The sequence below is a fragment of the Cricetulus griseus genome (assembly GCF_003668045.3).
Source record: "Cricetulus griseus strain 17A/GY chromosome 1 unlocalized genomic scaffold, alternate assembly CriGri-PICRH-1.0 chr1_1, whole genome shotgun sequence".
Lineage (NCBI taxonomy): Eukaryota > Metazoa > Chordata > Mammalia > Rodentia > Cricetidae > Cricetulus > Cricetulus griseus.
Window position 1 is genome coordinate 66,185,134 of NW_023276807.1, and position 24,959 is coordinate 66,210,092.

Sequence of the window (24,959 nt, forward strand, 5' to 3'; positions counted from 1 at the left end):
TTTTGACACAGGGGCAAATAACATATGCCAGAGAAATGACAAAGTCAACAACCAGTGGGTACCAGGGAAACTGAATAGCCCCACACAGAAGAATGAAGCTAGACCCCCCTTACCCCCCACCCAACTTTCACCCTGTATAAAATAAACTCAAATGGATCAGAGACCTAAGTGTGAGGTTTGAAATTCTGAGTCTAAAAGAAACTCTTAAACTAGAAGAAAACACAAGGATAACTTCAGGTGTCAGAGTGAGAGATGGTTTTTATATGACTCACAGACACTGGAAATAAGAGCAATAACTGCAAATGAGATTATATGAAACTAAGAAGTTTCAGAACAGCAAAGGAAGCAATCAACAGAGTGAAAAAGCTACCCACACACTATCGGTAAGCTCTCCATCTGCGAGGGTTAATATTGATGTTCAACTTGATGAAATCTGGAATCAACTAAGAAACATACCTGTGCGTAGACCCATGCAGGCACTTTCAGGAAGGATTCCATGAGGTGAGGAAACAATCACTCACAGTGGTCAGCATCATGTAGTGGTGACCCAAATGCAGAGATGAGACTAAAGCGGTGCTGCTTGTCTGGCCACCTTCACTTCTCAGTGGTGAGTGCTTCTACTCCGCAGTCTGTTGCTGTCACTGACATTACTGTCCTCAGCTGGCATCAGACTTTAGCTTCTCCAGCCTTATAAGCAACTCTATAGGAATCCTGAAGATTCTCATTACCAGATCGAAACTGCAGAGGCGTCCAGCCTTGTGAGCCCATCAGCTACTAGGTCTCAGTTTCTTGAGTGTGCAAACAAGCCACTGTTGGCCTACCGGGTCCCCATCACATAAGCCAATCTAGTGGTTCTCCTTTTCTGATAGGAAAATACCTTCCTTCCTTCCTTCCTTCCTTCCTTCCTTCCTTCCTTCCTTCTTTCTTTCTTTCCTCCCTTCCTTCCTTTCTTCCTTCCCTCCCATTTCTCTCTCTCACCCTTTCTGAGACAGAGCTTGGAAGTCACGATGTAGCTAAGGCTGGCCTTGAACTTCTAATCCTCCTGCTTCTACCTCAGAAGATCTTGGATTACAGTCATGTGGTACCACACACTGTGACAAATTCCAAAATACATAAATAATTCAAATGATTCAAAAGCGCCCTCCCCAATAATCCTGTTAAAAGATGGAGAAATTAATGGGGCAGTTCCTATAGAGGGTAGTCAACAAGTCTTTGAAAAAAAAAAAGATAAATGGCTTAATCACCAGAGAAATGCAAATAAAAACAAATGTGAGATGCCAGCCTACCCTGCCTGACTTTTACCAAAGGTAAATCACAAATTCTGCTAAGGGAACAGAAGGGCAATGGTCCTTGCTCACTGTTGGTGGGAATGTAAACCAGTACTGCCATTATCAAAGACAGTATTGGAGTTCCCCCACCCTCCCAAAATATCCAAAACTAGATCTACTTGTAAAGTGATCACACTACTGGTATATACCCCAAGAGAATGAAATCAGATGTTGGGGGGTTAGCTACAAAATCATGTTTACTGAAACCTAGATCCAATAGTGTAGAATCAATATAGGTAACAATTAGCTCATGGATAAAGAAAATATGATATACCAATACATGTAACATACACTGAAATACACACATGAATACCCACAGTGGAACCAGTGGAACACTCTTTAGCTACAAAAGAGGAAATATTGCCATTTCCAACAACATGGGTGGAAATGGAGTATACTATGGCAAATAAAACACTCATTTGTTGAAGATAAAAAAGTTGATGTCTAAGATGAAGACCATTGAGCAGTGATTAATGAGGGGGGAAGAAGGAGGGCAGGCAATAGGTTTAGTACAGGAGGAGAAAGGGCTAGTGTTGTGCAGAACACAGTGAATGTCTGTGGCTTACATCAGTCATCGATCCTTACAAAGAACCAGGTAAAGGAAACCCGAAGGCCATGCACATGAGGTGACACAGACTTGGAGATGATCCACACCTTGATTTGAACCTTGTCTATTTATATGTGTTGAAGTATCAAACTCTTCCCCATAAACATATGGCAATTGCCTATCAGTTAAAAAGAGTAAAACAAGGAGTCCGGACATACCTTACCCCTGTCTACACCCTGCCCTCTGTCCTCCGGTGGGTGCCCTAGCCTTGGGTGAATCTGGGAGCTGCTCTGTTTCCCAACCTCTCCCACCAACCCCTGCTTACTTCTGCCTGAGCCCACCTGGACAAGAGTGGACCTGCCCAGAACTGAAGGCCCACCCTGAGTCTGGACACACCACACCTTTGTCTACCGACCACCCTCTGGTGTCCCGCTGCTGCCAGAGGCTGAGCCCTCCGCCAGCCACCTGAGAAAGGGAGAGTCCCCACCTGTACTCACTGGAAGAAGGGATGGGGAGGAGACAGAGTAAGAACACACTCAACAACAGAAAAACCAATATGACACCACCAGAATCTAGGGACTACACACCAGCAAGATCTGAAAAGCCCAACACAGAGCATGAAGAAGAGATGGACCTCAGAAATTATATTAGGAAGATGATAGAGTCCTTTAAAGAGGAAACAAGAAAATCCCTTAAAGAAATAGAAGAAAAAATAAGCAAAAAATTATGGAGATGGAGGAAAAGACAAACCAAAGAATTCAAGAAGTAAACAAATCTCTTAAAGAATTTAAAGAAAGCCAAGAATAAACAACCAAACAAGTGAAAGAAGCACTCAAAACAGTTCAAGGCATGAAAGCTGAAACAGAAACAATAAAGAAAACACAGAATGAGGCGATGCTGGAAATAGAAAGGCTGGATAAACGATCAGGAACTAAAGATGTGAGTATAACCAATAGAATTCAAGAGATGGAAGAGAGAATCTCAGTTGTTGAAGACTCTCTAGAGGATATACAGTCATAGGCCAAAGAAAATCTCAAGTCCAACAAATCTTTAACACAAAATATCCAGGAAATATGGGACACTGTGAAAAGGCCAAACCTAAGAATATAGAAGAGGGTAAAGAAATACAGCTCAAAGGTACAGAAAACATATTCAACAAAACCATAGAAGAAAACTTCCCCAACCCACAGAAGGATATGCCTATGAAAGTACAAGAAGCTTACAGAACACCAAACAGACTGGACCACAAAAAGAAGTCCCCTTGACACATAATAATCAAAACACCAAACCTTCAGAATAAAGAGAAAATATTAAGATCAGCAAAGGAAAAAGGCCAAGTAACATATAAAGGCAGACCTATCAGAATTACACCCGACTTCTCAATGGAAACTTTGAAAGCCAAAAGGACCTGGATAGATATTCTACAAATACTAAGGGAGTATGGATGCCAACCCAGACTACTGTACCCAGCAAAACTTTCAATCACTATAGATGGAGAAAACAAGATATTCCATGACAAAACCAGACTTAAACAATTCATATCCACAAATCTAGCACTACAGAAAGTTCTAGAAGGAAAACTACAGAAGGATATGCCTATGAAAGTCCAACCCAATGAAAATAACTACACTCACAAAAACATAGGCAATAGATAATCCAATTCTACCAAACACAAAAGAACCAGGAGGGCGAAATCCACACACAATGACACCACCAACAATAAATCCAAAACAAACAAGAATCACCAATCAAAGGGACATTAATATCCCTCAATGTCAATGGTCTTAACCTGCCCATAAGAAGATACAGGCTAACAGAATGGATACAAAGACAGAATCCATCCTTCTGCTGTATACAAGAAATACACCTCAACTTCAAAGACAGGTGTTACCTCAGGGTAAAGGGTTGGGAAAAGATTTTCCAATCAAATGGGCCCGAGAAACAAGCTGGTGTAGCAACCCTAATATCTAACAAATTAGACTTCAAACTAAAATCAATCGAAAGAGATGAAGAAGGACATTTCATACTCATCACGGGAAAAGTCCATCAAGATGAAGTCTCAATCCTGAACATCTATGCCCCCAAAATGAAGGCACCCACATTTGTAAAAGAAACATTACTAAAGCTCAAACCACACATAAAGCCACACACACATACAGTAGGAGACTTCAACACCCTGCTTTCATCACTAGACAGGACCACCAGACAAACTTAACAAAGAAACAAAGGATCTAACAGAAGTTATGAACCAACTGGGTTTAATAGATATCTATAGAATACTCCATCCAAACACAAAAGAATATACCTTCTTCTCAGCACCACATGGCACCTTCTCTAAAATTGACCGCATAGTTGGCAACAAAGCAAACCTGCACAGATAACAAAAGAATTGAAATAACCCCTTGTATCTTATCAGATCACCATGTTTTAAAGCTAGAATTCAACAGCAATACAAATTGCAGAAAACCTACAAAATTGAATAACACCCAATTACACCATTCTTGGGTTGAGGAAAAAATAAAAAAATAAATTAAAGACTTCCTCGAATTTAATGAGAATGTAGACACAACATACCCAAACTTATGGGACACTTTGAAAGCAGTGTTAAGAGGAAAGTTCATAGCACTAAGTGCTCACATGAAGAAACTGGAGAATAGTCACTTGAGAGAATTGACAGAACAACTGAAAGCTTTAGAGCAAAAAAGAAGCAAACTCACCACAGAGGAGTAGACACCAGGAAATAATCAAACTGAGGGCTGAAATCAATAAAGCAGAAACTAGGAAAACATTACAAAGAATCAATGAAACAAAGAGTTGGTTCTTTGAGAAGATCAACAAGATAGACAAACCTCTATCCAAACTAACCAAAAGGCAGAGAGAGAGTATGCTAATTAACAAAATCAGAAATGAAAAGGGGGATATAACAACGGACACTGAGGAAATCCAGAGAATCATCAGGTCATACTTTGAAAACCTGTACTCCACAAAATTCGAAAATCTAAAGGAAATGGACAGTTTCCTGGATAGATATCACTTACCAAAATTAAACCAAGAACAGATAAGCAGTTTAAATAGACCTATAACCCCTAGTGAAATAGAAGCAGTTGCTGGGCGCTGGTGGTGCACGCCTTTAATCCCAGCACTTGGGAGGCAGAGGCAGGCAGATTTCTGAGTTTGAGACCAACCTGGTCTACAAGAGCTAGTTCTAGGACAGCCTCCAAAGCCACAGAGAAACCCAGTCTCAAAAAACCAAAAAAAAAAAAAAAAGAAAAAAAGAAAAAAGAAAGAAAAAGAAATAGAAGCAGTCATCAAAAGCCTTCCAACAACAACAACAAAAAAAGCCCAGGGCCAGATGGCTTCATTGCAGAATTCTACCAGAAATTCAAACAAGACCCAATACCAATATTGCATAAGTTGTTCCACACAATAAAAGCAGAAGGGATATTGCCAAACTCTTTTTTACAAGGCTACAATGGCTTTGATACCCAAGCCACACAAAGATACAACTAAAAAAGAGAACTACAGACCAATATCCCCCATGAACATCGATGCAAAAATACTCAACAAAATATTGGCAAATCGAATCCAAGAACACATCAGAAAAATCATCCACTATGATCAAGTAGGCTTCATCCCAGGGATGCAAGGATGGTTCAACATATGAAAATCCATCAATGTAATCCACCATATAAACAAACTGAAAAAGAAAAACCACATGATCATCTCACTAGATGCTGAAAAAGCCTTTGACAAAATCCAACATCCCTTCATGATAAAGATCTTGGAGAGAACAGGAATAACAGGAACATATCTAAACATGATAAAAGCAATATACACCAAACCAACAGCCAACATCAAACTAAATGGAGAGAAACTCAAAGCAATTCCTCTAAAATCAGGAACAAGACAAGGCTGTCCACTCTCTCCATATCTCTTCAATATTGTACTTGAAGTTCTAGCTAGAGCAATAAGACAAGAAAAGGAGATCAAAGGTATACAAATTGGAAAGGAAGAAGTCAAACTCTCACTATTTGCAGATCCTATGATATTCTACATAACTGACCCAAAAAACTCTACCAGGGAACTCCTACAGCTGATAAACACATTCAGCAAAGTAGCAGATACAAAATTAACTCAAAAAATCAGTAGCCCTACTATATACAGATGATAAATGCAATGAGAAAGAAATCAGAGAAACAACACCCTTCACAATATCCACAAGCAACATAAAATATCTTGGGGTAACTCTAACCAAAAAAGTGAAAGACCTGTACTGCAAGAACTTTGGGTCTTTAAAGAAAGAAATTAAAGAAGATAACAGAAAATGGAAAGATCTCCCATGCTCTTGGATAGGTAGAATCAACATAGTAAAAATGCCAATCTTGCCAAAAGTAATCTACAAAGTCAACGAAATCCCCATCAAAATCCCAACACAGTTCTTCACAGACCTTGAAAGAACAATACTCAACTTTATATGGAAAAACAAAAAAACCCAGAATAGCCAAAACAACGCTGTACAATAAAGGGTCTTCTGGTGGCATCACCATCCCTGATTTCAAGCTCTATTATAGAGCCATAGTTCTGAAAACAGCCTGGTACTGGCACAAAAATAGACAGATAGACCAATGGAATCGAATTGAAAACCCTGATATTAACCCACTCACCTATGAACACCTTATTTTTGACAAAGATGCTAAATCTATACAATGGAAGAAAGATAGCATCTTCAACAAATGGTGCTGGCACAACTGGATTCAGACATGCAGAAGATTGTAGATAGATCCATATCTGTCACCATGCACAAAACTTAAGTGCAAATGGATCAAAGATCTCACCATAAACCCATCCACACTGGATCTTCCAGAAGAGAAAGTGGGAGGTACCCTTGAACAAATTGGCACAGGAGACTGCTTCCTGAACATTACACCAGTAGCACAGACATTGAGATCTTCAATTAAAAAATGGGACCTCATGAAACTGACAAGCTTCTGTAAGGCAAAGGACACAGTCAGTAAGACAAAACGACAGCCCACAGAATGGCAAAAGATCTTCACCAACCCCACATCTGATAGAGTGCTGATTTCCAAAATATACAATGAACTCAAGAAGCTAGCCACCAAAACACCAAACAACGAAATTAAAAAGTGGGGTGCAGAACTATATAGAGAATTCTCAACAGAGGAATCTGAAATGGCTGAAAGACACTTAAGAAAGTGCTCAAAATCCTTGGCCATCAGAGAAATGCAACTCAAAACAACTCTGAGATACCACCTCACACCTGTCAGAATGGCTAAAATCAAAAATACCAATGACAATCTATGCTGGAGAGGATGTGGAGAAAAAGGAACACTTCTCCATTGCTGGTGGGAGTGCGAACTTGTAAGACCACTCTGGAAATAAGTATGGTGGTTGCTCAGAAAAATGGGAATCAGTTTACCTCAAGATCCAGCAATTCCTCCCTTGGGTATATACCCAAATAATGTACATTCATTCAACAAGGACATATGTTCAACCATGTTCATTGCATTGTTTGTAATAGCCAAAACATGGAAGCAACCTAGATGCCCCTCAACTGAAGAATGGATAGAGAAAATGTGGTGCATTTATACAATGGAGTACTACTCAGCAGAAGAAAGCAATGGAATCTTGAAATTCACAGGCAAATGGATGGAACTAGAAGAAACCATCCTGAGTGAGGCAACCCAGTCACAAAAAGACAAACATGGTATGTACTCACTCATCTATGAATTTTAGACATAGAGCAAAGGATTACCAGCCTATAAACCTCTTTACCAAAGAAACTAGGAAACATGAAGGACTCTAAGGGATAAATGCATGGACCCCAGAAATCGGAAGGGGCAAGAACTCCTGAGCTAATTGGGAGCATGAGGGTAGGGGAGAGGGAGCTACCAGAATGAGAAGAGGAGAGGAGGAAATGGAGGAGCAGAAATATTGAGTTGGGGAAGAATAGAGGAGAGCAGGATGAGAGATACCATATTAGAGGGAGCCATTATAGGTCTGAGGAGAGATCTGGCACTAGGGAGATTTCCAGAGACCTACTAGGATGACACGAACTGAAAATCCAGGCAATGGTGGAGAGGATAACCTAAATGCCCTTCCCCTAAAATGAGATTGATGACTACCTTTTATGCCATCCTAGAGCCCTCATCCAGTGGCTGATGGAAGCAGAGGCAGACAGATATACACTGAACTGAACTCTGGAACTTAGTTGCAGAGAGGGAGGAATGAAGATTGAAGGGGTTGGTACCAGGCTGGTGAAACCTACAGAAACAGCTGGCCTGAACAAGGGGGAGCACATCGACCCCAGATGCTGTCTGGGAGGCCAGTACAGGACTGATCCAGACCCCTGAACATGGATGTCAATGAAGAGGCCTCCACTCCAGGGGGTCCCTGGTAGTGGGTTAGTATTTTTCCTTGGTGTAAGAAGGAACTTTGAGAGCCCATCCCACTTGAAGGGATGCACTCTTGCTCTGGACACATGGGGAAGGGCCTAGGCCCGGCCCAGGATGATGTGGTGGACATTTCGGAGCCCCTGTTGAGGGCTCTACCCTGCCTGGGGAGTGGAGGGTGGATGGGGTAGGGGGTAGTTCGAGGGTGGGGGAGGAGGGGTAGGGGTGAGGGGAGGGAGAGGGAGAAGGGATTGACGTGAAACAAGCTTGTTTCTAATTTGAACTAATAAAACAAAGTAAAACAAAATGAAAGGCAGGAAAAAAAAAAAAAAAGGTTACCATGGAGGTTCTGTTAAGGCAACAAACAAGGAGACACGACCCATGTGACTGTGTACGGCCTCTGTTGGGACAGTGTCAACAATTTCAGTGTTCACTTCTGGGCTTTGTGGAGGCCAGTGGCTGGGGCTGTGTGTTTCTTGATATTCGCCTTAAATGCTGGTTGTAGCAAGTGCGACTGTAAATATAAATGCTACCAGGATGAGCAGATTCAACTGAGGAAAACAGGATTTTTAGGTTGTATTTTTTCATAATAATTGGAGGTAACCTTCCAACTGTGAAATTGTCCTGAACCCTTTGAGGGGAAGGAGCTTTGGAGGGACTAAAGCCCTTTTCAGTGTGTGGGTGGATGGGAAAGAGCTCAGGAGGGTAGCAGGCTGTGAAGACCTGGGAGGGGAGGGCACCAACACACTGGTCAGAAGCAGGACACCAGGGATCACTCAAAGGGGACAGTTCCTCATCCTTTAGCATGTATTAACTCTCAACCTTTCAAAACTTAGGAGTCTCATTTGTTAAAACAAAACAAAAAACTCAAAATATATGCTTCTGACTACAAACACAGCCAAACAGCTTTTCTTCACTTGGAGCGAGGAAAGAAACCAGGGTCACTGTGGTTAGAGACTAAAGGCAGGGAGACAGCCAAGCCAAAGAGGAAGGTGATAGGGGGCATGGCAGAGGCAGGGGGTTGGTGCTCATAAGGGTTGAGAGAAGAAAATATTTTCCACAGGGCAGAGCAATTGTGACCTCATTGGCTGGTACCAGGTACCCTCCAAAGCCAGTGTCTCCTCCTCAGGACACAGGGAACCGCTTGGCCCCTGAACAGGTTATGGTAAATCATTGGCCCACACTCCTGCCACATTATTCTAAGTTTGGCCTTAAGACGGTTTGTCTGCTGAGGCAGAAAATAAGAGAACAAAAGCCTTTTCAGAGAGCACAGGCCAGAAGCCCGATCGGTTTTATTTACTGTGCTTTGACCTCCTTACAGGCAAGAGTCTTCCGTGAATGTTAACTACACATTCCGAACAAGCCAAAGGTGGTATGGAAAGTTGTCCTTTTATTCAACTGCAAAGCTCTAGTTTTGGGTGAAAAAAAAAAAAAAAAAAAAACAAGGAAAGAAAAGAAAAAAAAAAATGCTGCCCCTGGGCACGGACTTCCGGTTCTTTCAGACTGCGTCCTTACAAAGCACTGTGTGGGCACATTTCCTTTAATTTTTCTTTAATTCCCAATGCTGGTTGTGAAATAAAGTCTGGGCTTGTGAGTCCCAGAGCCTGGAAAGTTTAGTGCCACCAGCATGAGGGACAGCCGTGTGAAGACAGCTTTGAATGCACCCAGACATCAATTCAGCTGGGTCCGGGGACAAATGCTGCCTGAGGAGATGTGTGTATTTCATAAATCTTCCCACAAGTGATATGGCGAGACAGATAGAGGACAACAGGGAAGGGAAGAAAGACTTTCAGGGGTGAAAATGGATGGAGACCGTCATGTGAGGGATGACATCCAGACTGCAGGACCTGGCAGGACAAAGACTGGTTCCAAAACCACAGAATTTAAAAAGAAGTCCAAGAGTGAAGGAGAGAAGACAGAGCCAGAGGGCACTTGTAGATTACAAGGTGCAGACAATGGATCTGGCACAGGTCAGAGTTCTCCCGTGTGGCTCCCAACTCAGGAACCACTGGAGAGAAGTGAGCCCTTGGTAGGACCTGAAGAACAACTTTGTGTCTGATATCATGGCAGGTTTCCTGCCTTTCAAAGTCTGCCCACACATCATAGATGTTTTACCTAAGCAGGAGCGGTCTTTTTCAGTGTGCGTCTTTTTTTGTTTTGTTTTTGTTTTTGTTTTTTTTAATGTGTGCATACATGACTGTGAGTGCTTTCATGTGTGTGTACTTGCACATTGTGCACATGCTGAAGGATGTCAGAATCTGATTTCAGGTGCTTTTTTCAATTTCTCTCCATGTTATGTATTAGAGAGATGTTACCCACTGAACTCAGAACTTGTTCTTTTTGACTAGTCAGGCTAGCCTGCTGACTTTGAGGATCCCTGGTCTCTGTCATCTGGATGCTGGGATTACTAGCAGTCCACCAAGCTCACCTGGCATTCCATGGGTGCTGGGGATCTGAACTCTGGCCCTCAGATTTCAGTGGCATGTGCTTTGCAGTCCTCCCAGCCCTGTAGCCTGGACTTTTCAGAGACAGATTGTGGAATCATCACAGCTGCAACGATACAGTCTGTGGAGCCCCTTCCACCTCACCTGGTAGGGAAGGGGTACGGTGTGGGGAAAGCAAAGACACCAGAGAGTCACAGAGTTTAAGGCGATGTCACACTCCACTGTTGGAAATGATTGCTATTTTCCATAAACAGATGCACTGAACAGGGTGACCAGATGGCAGAGTAGAGTATTGTGACGGCAGGGACTGCAGACCAGGGCTGTGGGGGCCCATGAGCCAGTGAGGGTGAAGCACAGGACAGAGAGCAGGACTAGAGTGGGGTGAAGTGCCAGTTACAGCACTACTTTGTGTTCAGGGAACACTGCAGTAGAGATTTCCTAAGTACAAAGGAAAAAAAAGACGTCCAGATTTTTGCTTGTACAAGAGCGACAGAACCAGAGTGAGCCCTGATTTTACTCACTGTGTTCCTTTAGATAAGCAGAGAGAATATTTTACATTTGGATATCATTTAGGTTTGCCAACTACAAGCAAAATTTAAGCCTTTTTCTACTGCTATAAAAATAATACTTTATCTAACTACCAATTTGTCTCTTTGAATAAATCTGTCTATACAAGCAATTTGGTTAGCATCTCCTTTCAAAACAGAACCAGTGAGCCTTGGACGATGTACCAGGAGGAATTGGCGCTGTTGGAAGCCTCTGCCACCTGACTCCCAGAAAGATTCACAGTTGTTCATCTGTTTCGTTAATTGGCCACTTGATGACTCAGCCAGTGTTTAACGCCATTACTCAGTATCTAGGAGGCTGTCTCGTGGCCAGGCCAAGCTTTGGCTCTTATAGGATAGGGATTTGAGATTTGTGAATTGGATTCATACTATACATCTTTGAAGAAACCTGAAGTGCTGAGGTTGTGCTAATGGTGCCACTGGCTGGCAGGAGCTGCAGAGGCTTCCTCAGGAATGGCAGTGTCTTCGGAGGCTAAGGCCTCCCCTGCCATTCTTGGTGAGAGAGCAATTATATAAAATGCAGAAGTGCACAGTGCTCTGGATCCTGCCAGAGCTGTCTGTAATATGTTTTTGCCTTTGGTGAGTCCATCTCACCCATACCATTGAGGACAGGTACCCTCACCACAGACAAACTTCCTGTCATCCCCATGTGCCACACAGCTTAGGAATGCCATTGTCACATGAGACAAGTGATCTCATGAAAATGGCAGACCTATGGGCACAAGCATCTATGTATTCAAGATATTTGTGTTGCTTTGCTAAGTCCCTGGCACTAAGAGATAGGTTGTCACATTGGAGTGGTGTTTCAAGGGTCACCCCAAAGTCACCCACAATCAATTCCTGTCAATGGCATTGTGGCTCTGTTCACAGAAATCAATGGGGGGGGGTTAGCCTGATGAGCATCAGTGAGTGAGTGGCTAGGGGAAGGGATACACACAGCCCGAGATGCTGTTCAGCCACCAGGGAGAGAGGAGTTCCTGTCATTTACAACAGGGACAAACCTGGAGCAAATTACACTTAGTGAAACAAACTAGACTCAGAAAGACAAACTCCGCAGAGGCTCCTTCACATGGAAGCTTAAGAGCTCAGTGCATAGAAGCAGAGTGTAAAGGGTGGGTATGGGGGCTGGGGAGGGGGCTGGGGAGTATTGATAGAAGGATGTTTGATTTCACTTATATCAGAAGAGTTCATCCAAAAGATCTACTGTATAGCCTGATGACTACAGTTGCCCTTGCAGTATATACTCAGGAATTATAAGACAATCAACCAGAGTATGGGTAGCGAACATGATCAAAGTATTATGTATATACAAGAAAACATCAGGAGACCCATTATTATGTATAATTAATATATACTAATACACACTTTAAAAATTATGGTGGGTTCGGCCAGACATGGTGGGACACACTTATCATCCCAACGAGACTGAGGCAGGAGGATTGCTGAGAGTTCAAAGGCAGCTTGGGTTACATACTGAGTTAAAGGCCAGCCTGCATTACAATGTGAGATTCAGTCTGTAAAACAACCAACAATTTTAGCAGGGTAATTATTGGTTACAATAGCTTCTAACTTCAAAGACCTAGGGGGAGAAAAGCTGTTTCCATAAAGGTGATGGACATGGACATTGAGGACCACTAGGCTTGCAGCATGTGTACCAACAGCTGCACTGCACATATAAGGTGTGACCATGTCTATGTCTCAGCAATAGAATTCTCAAAGGGACAAGCAGTTCTGTCTTCTGTCTCTGGGGTTCATGTGGACTTGGAGAGTTCTAGCTACAACACAGAAATATATAAACCAAGCATGTTAGTTTGCTTTGGAATCCTGAGGCAAACAGTCCTTCAGACTTCACTTTGCACACTATGCATCAATATAATCCCTTTTGTCAACCACAGATGGCAGCAATGGCTAAAACCTTGTGCCTAAGGACACAATCACCTGAGCCTTACCTGGAGGTAGTGGCATGGCCGCAGGGAAGGCTTGATCTCTGGGTGGACCAGGGGCTTGTCCAAGTTCAGGGAGCTCTTGCGGTAGGCCTCTTTGGCCTGGCTCACCGTGAGGGTGGACCAAGAGCTACGTTTCATGTACCTGGTGTCTGGTGTCAGGGCCAAGCCTTCACAGGCTGAGCACTTAACATCACTGTTGCTTTTGGAAGTCTTTAGAGAGAGGTCCCCAAAGGGGCTCTGCAGCGCCTCTGGGTAGCAGTGAGAGATGTGGTCCATGTGGTGGCGGTTGGCCACACTGGGTGTCCGGTATGTGCTGTCACTGTCCAGGTTATCATCAGAACTCCACCAGCTGCTCATACCAGACTTGTGCTTGCTCTCTGGCTTCCGCTCCTTGCTTTTACTCCTTTTGCTGTGTTTAGAATGGTGACTGTGGTGGTGGTCATCCACCCGACTGTCGCCCTTGGTTCCATTGATGTTGCTCTTGGATGATCCCTCCAAAGAATGAGACTTAGTAAAGAGTTTCTGGACAGAGTGGACCAGATGCCGGATTCTGCCTGGACTCTCATTTCTCTGTTCTGTGGCAGCTGAGGCCCTCTGGTACTGCAGTGTATGGAAACCATCCCGGTGCAGGGGTAGCTGTTTCTCAAACTGGTCCAAGAGGTTGGCGGGGATGCGATTTACCTTTGTATTTGTGTGGGACATGGCACAGTCATCCCTCGTGTCATAGTGTGAACTGTAGTGCATTCTGGGGAAGGTGCTACTGGACACATGGTCGCCCAACATCACAGGCATCATCATACACTCTGAGTGGACGGAGCTCCTGGGTGAGCATCGGTGGTGGTCCATGGGGCAGCTCTCAGCTGGGCTGAGAAGATAAGGTTGCCGCACATCTGGCCCATGGTGCATGTGATCGTGGGGGTGCTCGCAGTCATCAGGGGGTGATAGGCCACAGGTATGACCGGCACATAGCTGAGGCTGGTTCCGGCTTCCAGTTAACCCTTTCATGTTCCTGGGTGCAGGTGAGTACCTCTCCTCATTGAAGTGCTGCGTTGGAGACCATGAGTACTGTTGGTCTGTCAACAAAACAGAAACAGGATTTAGTACCTGGTGGAACTCTGGGAGCACTGAGGTGTGACAGAGATATAGTAGTTGTTTTCCTAGTAGCCAGCTCCTGAATTGAGTAAACAGTCACATATTTAGATTATGGTGACTTCTCAGAATGTGGGAATGCTAAGAAGCAGAAACTTTGGTTTCCCACATGAACGTCTGCAGTAATAGGTACCTGACAGGTAGATGCACTGAGGCCCTCAGCAGGCAGACTATGAGATTTAAAAAAAAAAAACATGGTTTGAGAAGATAGCTCAGTCAGTGAACTGCTGGCAAGCATAAGAACCTGTGTTCAAACCCTAGCACCCACATCAAAAGCAGGGCACAGTGGCATGTGCTTGTAACCGCAACTTTGGGAAGGTAGAGTCAAGCCATTGAGGGACACCTGCTCAAACAAAACAAAACAAACAAAAATGGTGGAAGGCACCTGAGGAGACACACCTGATGCTGTCATTTGACAACTACATGCATGTGCATACATGTGTACATATCCTTACATACATGTGTATTCATACCCACTCATGAACAAGCACCCATATAACTTTCCCTCCCTCCCTCCTCTCCCTCCCTCCTCTCCCTCCTCTCCCTCCCTCCCTCCCTCTCTCCTCCCTCCCTCCTCCTCTCCATCCTCCTCCTCCCCCTCCCTCCCCCCTCCCCCCCCTCTCTCTCTCTCTCTCTCACACACACACACACACACACACACACACACACACACACACACACACACACGGTAAAATATAGCTGTAGATCAAGTACATTGGAACATTTTAGTTTAGCTTAAAACATTTGAAAACTAGCATCTGATGTTTAATTAGTAACATTGCCTGGTGAAGTAATGTATTAGAACTAATGAATTAATCATGAAATCACTGAATCACTGTTTAATGTCACATGCAACAGAAAGGTAAGCCATGGAGGCAGCTTTATCACCCCAAACTCTACAGGTTAGGGTCATGGACAGAGAGGCCCAATTGGGAGATCACAATGCCTGGTTCTTTCCCTAGATTCTGCTTCATGAGTGGCACAGCTGGGGACCATTGGGCACCTCCACACTTCATCTACCAGACCATCTTCCAGCACACTGCGGAAAGCTTCCTTCCCACCTGTTTTCCTCACTGACCTTTGTCCCAGGCTCTTTCTGACTTGAACTTGGAAGCCTCAGAAGTCCGTGCTCTGATAATTGTGGACTGCCTACTACTCCGAGACTACTGTTGTGAATTCTTCCCACAGTCTGTTCCCCAGGCTGGAACCTCTCTGAGATGACTCTGCATGGTGCCTGAAGTCAACTCCACTTTGCTGGATGTCCCCACAAACTGATACACAGACAGGAAGGGGAAATGGTTTTCAATAGGAGGGGATCTTTGACTCTCAAGTGTCTATCTTTGACTGGGCATCACTTTTGTCATCTGTCATTCGGACCCTACCTGTCCTTTGTCTCCATCCATATCCCCTTGTCTCTCCACTGACTCTTCTCTTACCATAACATTGATGAAGCTGGTAATACTAGCATGGTCATTCCCACCTAGAGTTCATGGAAAGACCAGGCAGAGCCCCATCTAACCACAGGCACATGAACCCCAGAGATGGAAGGCAGAAGCAGTTCTCAACTCTGTCCATCGCAGCTGTTCCTCTCATGGCTGTGAGGAGAATATAAGTGTCAGGAAGAACTTTACCAAGTGGCCACTCTAATATATAGGCACAGAACACCCCATGTCAGCTCCAGAGTGCAACTGTCCTGACCAGCTCAGATGCAGCAGAAATGAGGGACTGGGGTTGGAGGGGCTGAGTGTCAGGGCTGAGGTACTGAGACATGAAGAGCTACCATTAGACATCAGTTTTCTTCTATGGTTGCAGAGCTGGGGAAGGGTACAGCCCCTTGGAGCTACAAAGGGGCCTTCTCCTTTGCATGGCAAGTGGTCACCAACCCAGGGGTAATTGAGCTTCAAAGAGGGCTTCCTAGGTGGTGGCCTGAGGTGTTCCCTTGGTACTGGAATAGCTGGAGTGAAGTACCTCTAAGTGCCCTCCTAGGGCCCAGCCATAGCACCGATGTCTCAGGCAGGAGCCATCAAAGAACATCACACTTAATATAATTAAGAGGAAGGTTTCAAAGGAAACCAACAGTTAGTGGATAAGATGCAAGACCATGCTTTTCAATCCAGACTTAACCATGCCACAAAGTTGTTGCCCTTTTATCCTTTGCTTTATTTTTCCATTGTCATGTAATTTAATACAGCCCCAATCTCTTTTCACGTTAAAAGCAAGCCCATTACTGTTCCACTCTCTTGTCTTATTTCAGCTTGATATTCAGCCCCATAGCTATGCTAGGAATGTGGCCACATCAAAGAACAGTGAGAGAGATAAAAAATTTAGCTGGAATAATTAAATTTGCTTATGCAACATGTCTGCAATGCAGTCTCATTTTCACTTACGGATTTCCTCGTGTAGGCGCGGAGCCCCCCCATCACCTTTCCAGGCTCTCACAATAACAACAAGTGAGATAGTGATGGGCTGCAGATGACAGCGACTCTGAAGAGCATAGTAAGGACACACGCACTAGGTCTTTATAAGTCTACATAATGGATAATAAAGTCTTAGGAGCTGTGTGTTTCTTTTTGTGAGGCTGAGGTAACAAGCATAAGGTGTACAAATCATCTTAGTTGCTTAATCTCTAGCTATTGATAGCAGCATTTTGTTATTAGGAGAAAACAGCAATTAGAGGTGCCATTCAAGCACACACCCGTGTCTCTGTACATTGAAAAGAGAACGGAAGTCAATCTTTTACAGCAGGACTCACGAGAGCATGGATTCATCAATTCTATCAGTGTGTTGGCAGTTTTACGAACATCACTAACATTTCTGCCGAGGCTTCACCAGGACATCTACTTGACCTCCTCTAGGGCATGGTGCTGACCCTGCCACAAGCTGAGGGAATAAAAGGCTAAAGACACCGAGATCTTCCACAAACTCATCAATTTACCAACATTTCTCAGAAATATCACCTGGAATTGAAGATTGTGAGGTAGCATCAGTCAGTAACTGTCATCACACCAACCCTTTCTCTGCCACTTTCCCCTTCCACTAATGTCATCATCCTTCCTTGGTTTCCCATGGAGCATCTGCTCAATTGAACTGTCCCTTAACTCCTCAGGACCAGCCTGTCTCTCTGGAGACACAGGAACAAGATACAATGCAGACCCAAGAGCACAGAAGGACGCAGCTATGTGATCCGTGTGTTCTACTCATGCATGTGCTGGCGTGAAGACAAGCCACAGCACATCCCGAAGGAGCCTGTCTTCAGCCCTATTGAAAATGTTTCCCTAGGGCCTGGGGACATGGGGTGGGTAAGGTGCTTTCTGTACAAGCATGAGGACCTGAGTTCAAATCCCCTGCACCCACTCAAAAAGCTAGGAATGGCTGTACTTGTCTGTAGCCCCATTGCTCAGGGTGGGAGGGAGGGGAGTGTAGAGACAGGCAGTTGCTCTGAACTCACTGTCCAGGCAGTGACCACCAGCTTGAGTGAAAAAACCTGTTTCAAAACCCAACATGGAGAGCAGTAGATAAAGACACCCAGTGTTGACCACTGGCCTACACACACACACACACACACACACACACACACACACACACACACACACACACACACAAACACACACACAAACATACACACACACACACACAGACAGTCAGACAGACAGACAGACAGATGGACAGACAGATACTCTTCTTGGTTCTCTCACCAGTAGCTTCAACAGTACCATTAATGATTTGTAATATATACCAGTATCTTTAGAAATAAAAGTCCCAACTGATTCATACATCAAAGCCACAATACAAACAGAAAATCTGTACCCTGATGTTTCCTGGTAGCACAGCATGAGGACTGAGAGTAGTGATTCTGAGCTCAGGTGTCCAACCTTCCAGCTTGTTTTCCTAATTGCATTGTTGTTTTCTACTGAGTGGAATAGTGAGCACATTTGCTACATAAATGCACTTAATTACCAAATGACATCTTATTTATGGGCTTAATAAACAGCTTTTAAACAACTCCTCATTGTAACATTAAAAAAAAAAAAAAACACAATGGCTTCTAAAACACAGAGGAGAATTACTGTTTGCTGTAAAACCTGGTTCCATTCTTCTTGAGGCCAAAAGGCCAGGATTAACGTTTCATGCTAGGGAAATCCACTCATAAATGGAAATGGCAGTGTCGAAAAAGTAATGATGATTGTTTTGTAAACCATTTCTCCTATCTGGATTCCTTTTAATACAGACCAGAGGCTTCATCACTTTAACCCGAAAGCCTTATTGCTTAACTTTTACTTGGTCAGGAGATTATTTTACGTTTCAGCAATGGGTTGATCTTGAAATGCATGCTCCAGAATCTAGCAGCAGCAGAGGGCTTCTTCTAAGACAGCTGCCCTTGGAAATTGTTTCACGGGCAAGTAGAGTTTGGAAATACAATTCACAAAGTGGTGGCTGACTTCCTTATGCTTTCAACATAAAATTTAAGAAGGCAAAATCCCAAATAATGTGACAGACTTTGATGATTCCCCCATGGCAGGCCTCACCACCCTTGGGGAGTGGGTGGGTGGGTTGAGGGGGTTGGTAGGGGGCATGGGAGGATTGATATGCAAAATCCTAAATTGTTTCTAAATAAAAAAAGAGAAGAGAAAAGAAAGCAAAATCAATGATAAATTTTACTATAATGGACGCACACTATCGTCTTTGGTATAAACAGTGTGATTGGATGTTAATGCTATTCAACCTGGATGCAGTTGCATGGTTGTGACTTTCTGTTGAGAAATACATAGTACTATTTTAGAAGCTACATATTCTCTCACTAAACTGAGTGATAACTAGGGGACGTTAGTATACATTCATGCTCTAATCTTTTGTTATTTGTGACTTTTTTCATTTTATTTGTTATTATTAATTATCAGTGTGAATGTGTGTGTGTGTGTGTTTTTTTTTTTTGTGTGTGTGTGTGTGTGTGTGTGTACAGGTGCACATGTGCCACAGTGTGACTGGAGAGATGGTTCAGTGGTTCAGAGCACTGGGTTCTATTACCAGCATCTCTATGGGACATGACTGCCCTCTGCAGGCAGTCCACACATGTGGTGCAAGACACATACACCGGCAAAACACGGGTACACACATGCCACAGTATGTGTGTAGAGGTCAGAGGACAACTTGTAGGAGGTGGCTCTCTACCTCTACCATGGGTCCCAGGGAACTCAGGCTTGTGTGGCAGGCATTTTTACCCACTGAGCCACTTTGCTGGACCCAAAATGTTTTAACAGGGGAAACTGTTAGGGAGAGGGCACTTCATCTAGAAATGCATAGCCCAGCCAGGCCTGTGAATGCCAACAACTCATCTGTAAATAACTTGGGTGGATGACAGGTTAAGAGGCACACACTTGTTACACCCCAGGATCATAGGTATGCCTCCTGATGAGGGATGGGAGGGAAATAACTCAGCCTACCACACATAAAAGGCCATCCTCAGTGTTTGAGTGCAACTTACATTTTCATTCTAGAAAGAGCCAACTTGAAAGTTAGAAGCTTCGATGGTTCTTGAGAGGATCTGAATGTAGATGTCAGAGAGCTGCTGCCACTGGACATCCTTCCCAGTCCACCCATTAAAAAAAACTGCTGTAAAATGAGGTTCAAATATTTCTCAGAGTCAAACAGATACATTAAAATTTAAAGTGTGCTCTGAGGTCACTGTGTGGCAAAGCCTGGCTCTCTTCTTACTTCAGGGCATTTATAAATGAGTGTGACCTAGGAAATAAATGAGGCAAAAATCTGAGAAGTTGTAAAGTGTTCATACCCTTTGGCAGTTACAGTTACTCTATGCTTAAAAAGAAAGAAAGAAAGAAAAACACTCTTAAATGAAACAAATCACTTTGCACAGTGTTTCTATAGTATCAGGAACCAATTTCATGTTGTTTACTTGTTTATACACTGCCACCATTGCCAGAGAATTTAATCTGATGTTACAAATGTTAATGGGAAAGTAACGTGAAACATTGAAATGTTTTTATAATGAGAAAGAGGGGGAACACCGGGGCTGTGCCCCAGGACCCCAGGCAAGACTTGTAGACAGCTTTCACACCTTTCCTCTTCTGTAGCCAGTGGAAGCAGAGAAACACAAAATCACACTAATCACTGAGATGTGCTCAGAAAAAAAAATATGGTTTCAAAATCAAAGAGGCCCCTCAGAGAATATGACAATACAGAGAAGAAAAGATTCTCAACACTGTTGTTACTGTTTAAAGTGCCTATGGAAATAAGGGCTGGGCAGTTGGCTTAGGGGTCAAGGACATAAATCCACATCCTCAGCACCCATATCACAACAACAAATCAAACATCTCTCACCCCAGTGCTGGCATGGCAGAGACAGGCAGATCCCTAGTGCTCAATGGCCAGCAAGTCTAGCTAATTGCGAGCTCCATGTTCAGTAAGAGACCTTGTCTCAAAAATAACATGGCGAGTGAGCCAGGAAGATGTCTGGCATTGGTCTTTGGCTTTTACATGCACACAGGTACTCGAACACATGTGCTTATGCATGCACATACATATTCATGCATTCCACATGCACACATATCCACACAAACACATTCACACACACAGAGGGATGCATACATCATTCACTGGAATAAAGAAAGCATTTTCTTGAAAATGTTAGTAATCAAAATGAAGGGTATCTTATAGACACCAAGATGATATAAACTGCAAATATGTGAATAGGTTTCAACTTCTTCAATAAACTATAAAACTATAGGAATAAAGGATATATATATATATATTTCAGAATAGATCTATTTAGTTTGTCCCACAAAAACACCAGAACAAAGAAAGCAAGAGGCTGTCATTCCAGCATTATCATCTGTGAAATATTTTACCAGGCTAAAACCACAAAGATAAACACAGCATATGCCAGTTTTTGGATGGCTGGTTAGTGTTGTCCTGTGATTGCTATGGTTTTACATTGGAGCTTACAGTGTTTGCACCATGAGCCCAATATTTCACATTGTGCAAGCTAAGCATCTGTTGCTTTTCAATGCTCAAAACACAACAGCTGGAGCAATCTTAGCCATTTGGGCCCTACCTTTAGAATGTGCCTTGTGACAGGAGACCAATTCCTAGCCGTTTTCAGGCACAAGCCAACCACCCCATTTTAATAGCCCCACTGTGGACCAGTCTCAACTTTTTCACATCCCAGGGCCTCAGAATCCAATGATAACATGGAAGATCACAGTTAATAGATGCACATTAGAATGAGTTTAATAACAAAATGTTTGCCGTGCAAATGGTCTAAGGGCACTGCAGACAAAATGGCAAAGCTTCGGGCTGAGTGCTGAGACAGCAGTGTTGGCACAGCTCTGTCTCTGGGCTTCTGTCACCTGGATGTCCTGGGCTGCTCCCCTGTTCCTAAGGAAGCTGGCTGCTGTTAGCTTTGCTGGAGAGAGAACCCTGTACTGACGAGTGTTAGAGTACTCACCTTTCTTTGACCTCCTAATCCATGGTAGTGTTCATATCAATAGACTCTTATGGGAACTGTTTCCTGATCCCCACACTATAGGCCCAAGCTAACACTGTTCTGGGCTCTCGGTTCCCTGTCTGAATACCCTTACACCTGGCCAAGACAGAGCAAGAGGACTTTGAGAGGAAACCTGGAAGGTGTCTGGTGATGTGTCCTGTAGATGAGGAGCCACAGGGAGGAAGTAGTGCTTCCTCAGAGTAGCAGAGTGTATGAGTGGTAACACGCATGGGAGAAGGGAACAGGCATGCAGTCATGTCGCCACTGACACCCTCCTGTTTGGAGGCCATGCTTTTCACATTTAACACATCAGCATTATTCAGAAAATGCACAGGAAATTCATGTTTACTACATACAGTCTGCCGAATGCTTCTGAAAATATTTAAAATCATAGGCTCAGATTTTTTTTATTCATTTTACATACCAACTACCTACAGTTCTCCCTCCCCTCCCCTCCTTCTGCTTCCCCCTCCTTCTGCTTCCCCCACCCATCCCCACTCCCCCAACCCACTCCCATCCACTTCTCAGGGATGGAAAGGCTCCCATGGGGAGTCAACAAAGTCTGGCAGATTCATTTGAGGCAGGACCAAGCCCCTTCCCTCTACATTAAGGCTGAGCAAGGCATCCCTCCATAAGGAATGGCCTCCAAAAAGCCAGCTTATGCACCAGGGATAGATCTTGGTCCCACTTCCAGGAGTCCCACAAATAGACCAAGCTACAAAATGGTCTCTCACATTCAGAGGGCCTAGTCTGGTCCCATGCAGCAGTCCTGAGTTTGTGAGCTCCCACAAGCATGGGTCAGCTGTCTCTGTAGGTTTGCTTGTCATGATCTTGACCCCTCTTGCTCATATAGTCCCTCCTTCCTCGCTTCTACTGGACTCCTGGAGCTTGGCTGGTGCTCGGCTGTGGAGCTCTGCATCTGCATCCATTAGGTACTAGATGAAGGTTCCATCATGACAGTTAGGATAGTCACCAATGTCATTACAGGGAAAGGCCAGTTCAGGAACCCTCTCCACTATTGCTAGGGGTCTTAGCTGGGGTCTTCCTTGTGGGTTCCTGAGAGTTTCCATAGGCTCAGACTTAAGGCTGATTGATATCTGTCTGTCTTTCTCTATATTCAGGCCAGTTCACACATTTTCCACAGTAGACTGGACACCAACACTTCCCAGGGACCAAGTAAGTGTCAGTGATGCTGGGTTACCCTTTGTTGGTAGTAATTGAGAGAGTGACACTTGGCTAAACAAAAGAAATGGGTCACTATTATAAAAAAACTAAGCCAACTAAAAGCTGAACCTTTTCAACCAGATTAAATCTGTGTTATAGAAGAAGAGCAGCCAGTGGCCTGATGTCAGATAGCTTGTGACATTTTGTTTCATGTGACGAGGCTCTGACAAATCATTCAAATAGTGACTGAATCTGGAAACACATCCAGCACGATCCTTGGAGTACATTTTAAAAGATGCATTCTATTTCCATTACATCCATTACATGTTTTCGGTTGTGTTTGGGAATTCCTGAAGTCTTGGGAAAGCCCAGGAATTCAAGTTTCATTTCTGCTGCTGTTATAAAATACCCTGACAAAACCATGTGTTGGGATACATGGTCTATTTTAGCTCATAATTCTAGGTGACAGTCCACTGTAGCATGGAAATCAAGGCAGGATTGCAACACAGCCAGTCACATCACATCCACAATAAAGAACGGAGAAAGATGAATGCATGCATATTTATTTGTGGTTAACACTCTGCACTTTACAGTCCAGGATCCCTTGCCTAGAGAATGGTGCCACTCACAGCAAGTCTTCTCACATTAACTAATGTAATCAAGACAATGTCCATAGATATGTGGACAGGCTAACCTGATCCAACACTCTCTTCCCAGGTGATTAAATATTGTGTCAAGTTGACAACAGCAACTGATCGCATTATGCTTCTCTCACAGAGGCAGCAGCAGGTCCTTCCTCTGTGTGAGCATGGTGGCCTGTGTCACCCCAGCACATTGTAGTCTTTGCTAAGAGTGGACAGCAGTGATGATGACCAGTGTCAGAAGGTAACTGCCATGTTTGAAAAAAATGTGGAAAACATTCTTGCTATTCTACCAGCTATAATTAAATATAGCTCAACAATCCACACTCAATATGAAAAAAAATAGAAAGCAACTTACTGCAGTGGAATAATCCTTCTGTACACTGTGTAATGTGATTGGCTTAATAAAGAAGCTTACTGGCCAATAGCTGGACAGGATAAGGTTAGGCAGGAAAACCAGACTAAGGACACTAGGAAAAAGGGCAGAGCCAGAGGATTCGCCAGAGGCACAGAGAGAGGAAACAGAAGGTGCAAGATGAAAGAGAGGTAACGTCACATGGCAGAGTGTAGAGCAATATAAATGGGATAATTTAAGTTGTAAGAGCTAGTAAGTAGTAAGCCTGAGTTACCAGCCAGGCATTTATAATTAATATCGAGACTCTGTGTCAGTTATTTGGGAACTGGAGGGTGGGAAAGAAAAGTCTGCCTACTATGTCACAGACTCCTGTCCTAAGATAGGTTTGTTCTTCAGACTTCCAAAGGTACTGTGTAAAGGGGAAGTTTCACAGATCTAGAAGGAGTGAACCCCCTAAGCACTGATGGGGTAGGGGCTATCAGTGATGCAGGATCTAAGAGCTACATTAAAAACACTTTTCAGGGGATGGGGGGCTCAATGCAAAGCCAAGTGACAAATGGAGCAGTTTGCTACTTAGATCATCCACAAAATGCCAACTCCCCTGAGAACTGATGAGAAACTGGGAAGAAAAAGCTCAATGAATGAATTAGGAAAGAAGGCAAAGAGCATGGGGTGCTCACAAAAGCACAGACTATCAGCATCCCTTCAAGGCTGCAAAGATGTTCAGTCCAGAGACTGTCAGAGCTGCAGATGGTTGGATCCCATGACAGGCAGACTGCACAGTCCAATGTTATGTGGAAGGACGACGGAAACAGTGATGTGGGGAGACAGCTTCTCATTTTCACCAGTGACCTCACTCAGTCACAGAAATGAAAGCAGGGCTCTTCCTGTAATTATGCGGGAATGGT

The 24,959-nt window shown here is 43.7% G+C and overlaps 1 protein-coding gene across 1 annotated transcript in view; it reads right to left on the reverse strand.

Moving 5' to 3' along the window:
• Dlgap2 (DLG associated protein 2) overlaps positions 1-24,959 on the reverse strand; it is a 189,614-nt gene that overhangs the window by 95,636 nt on the left and 69,019 nt on the right. The window contains exon 4 of the mRNA XM_035453012.1: positions 13,245-14,314. Within this exon, the coding sequence (XP_035308903.1) occupies positions 13,245-14,314 (1,070 nt within the window). The remainder of the gene's footprint in view (positions 1-13,244; positions 14,315-24,959) is intronic.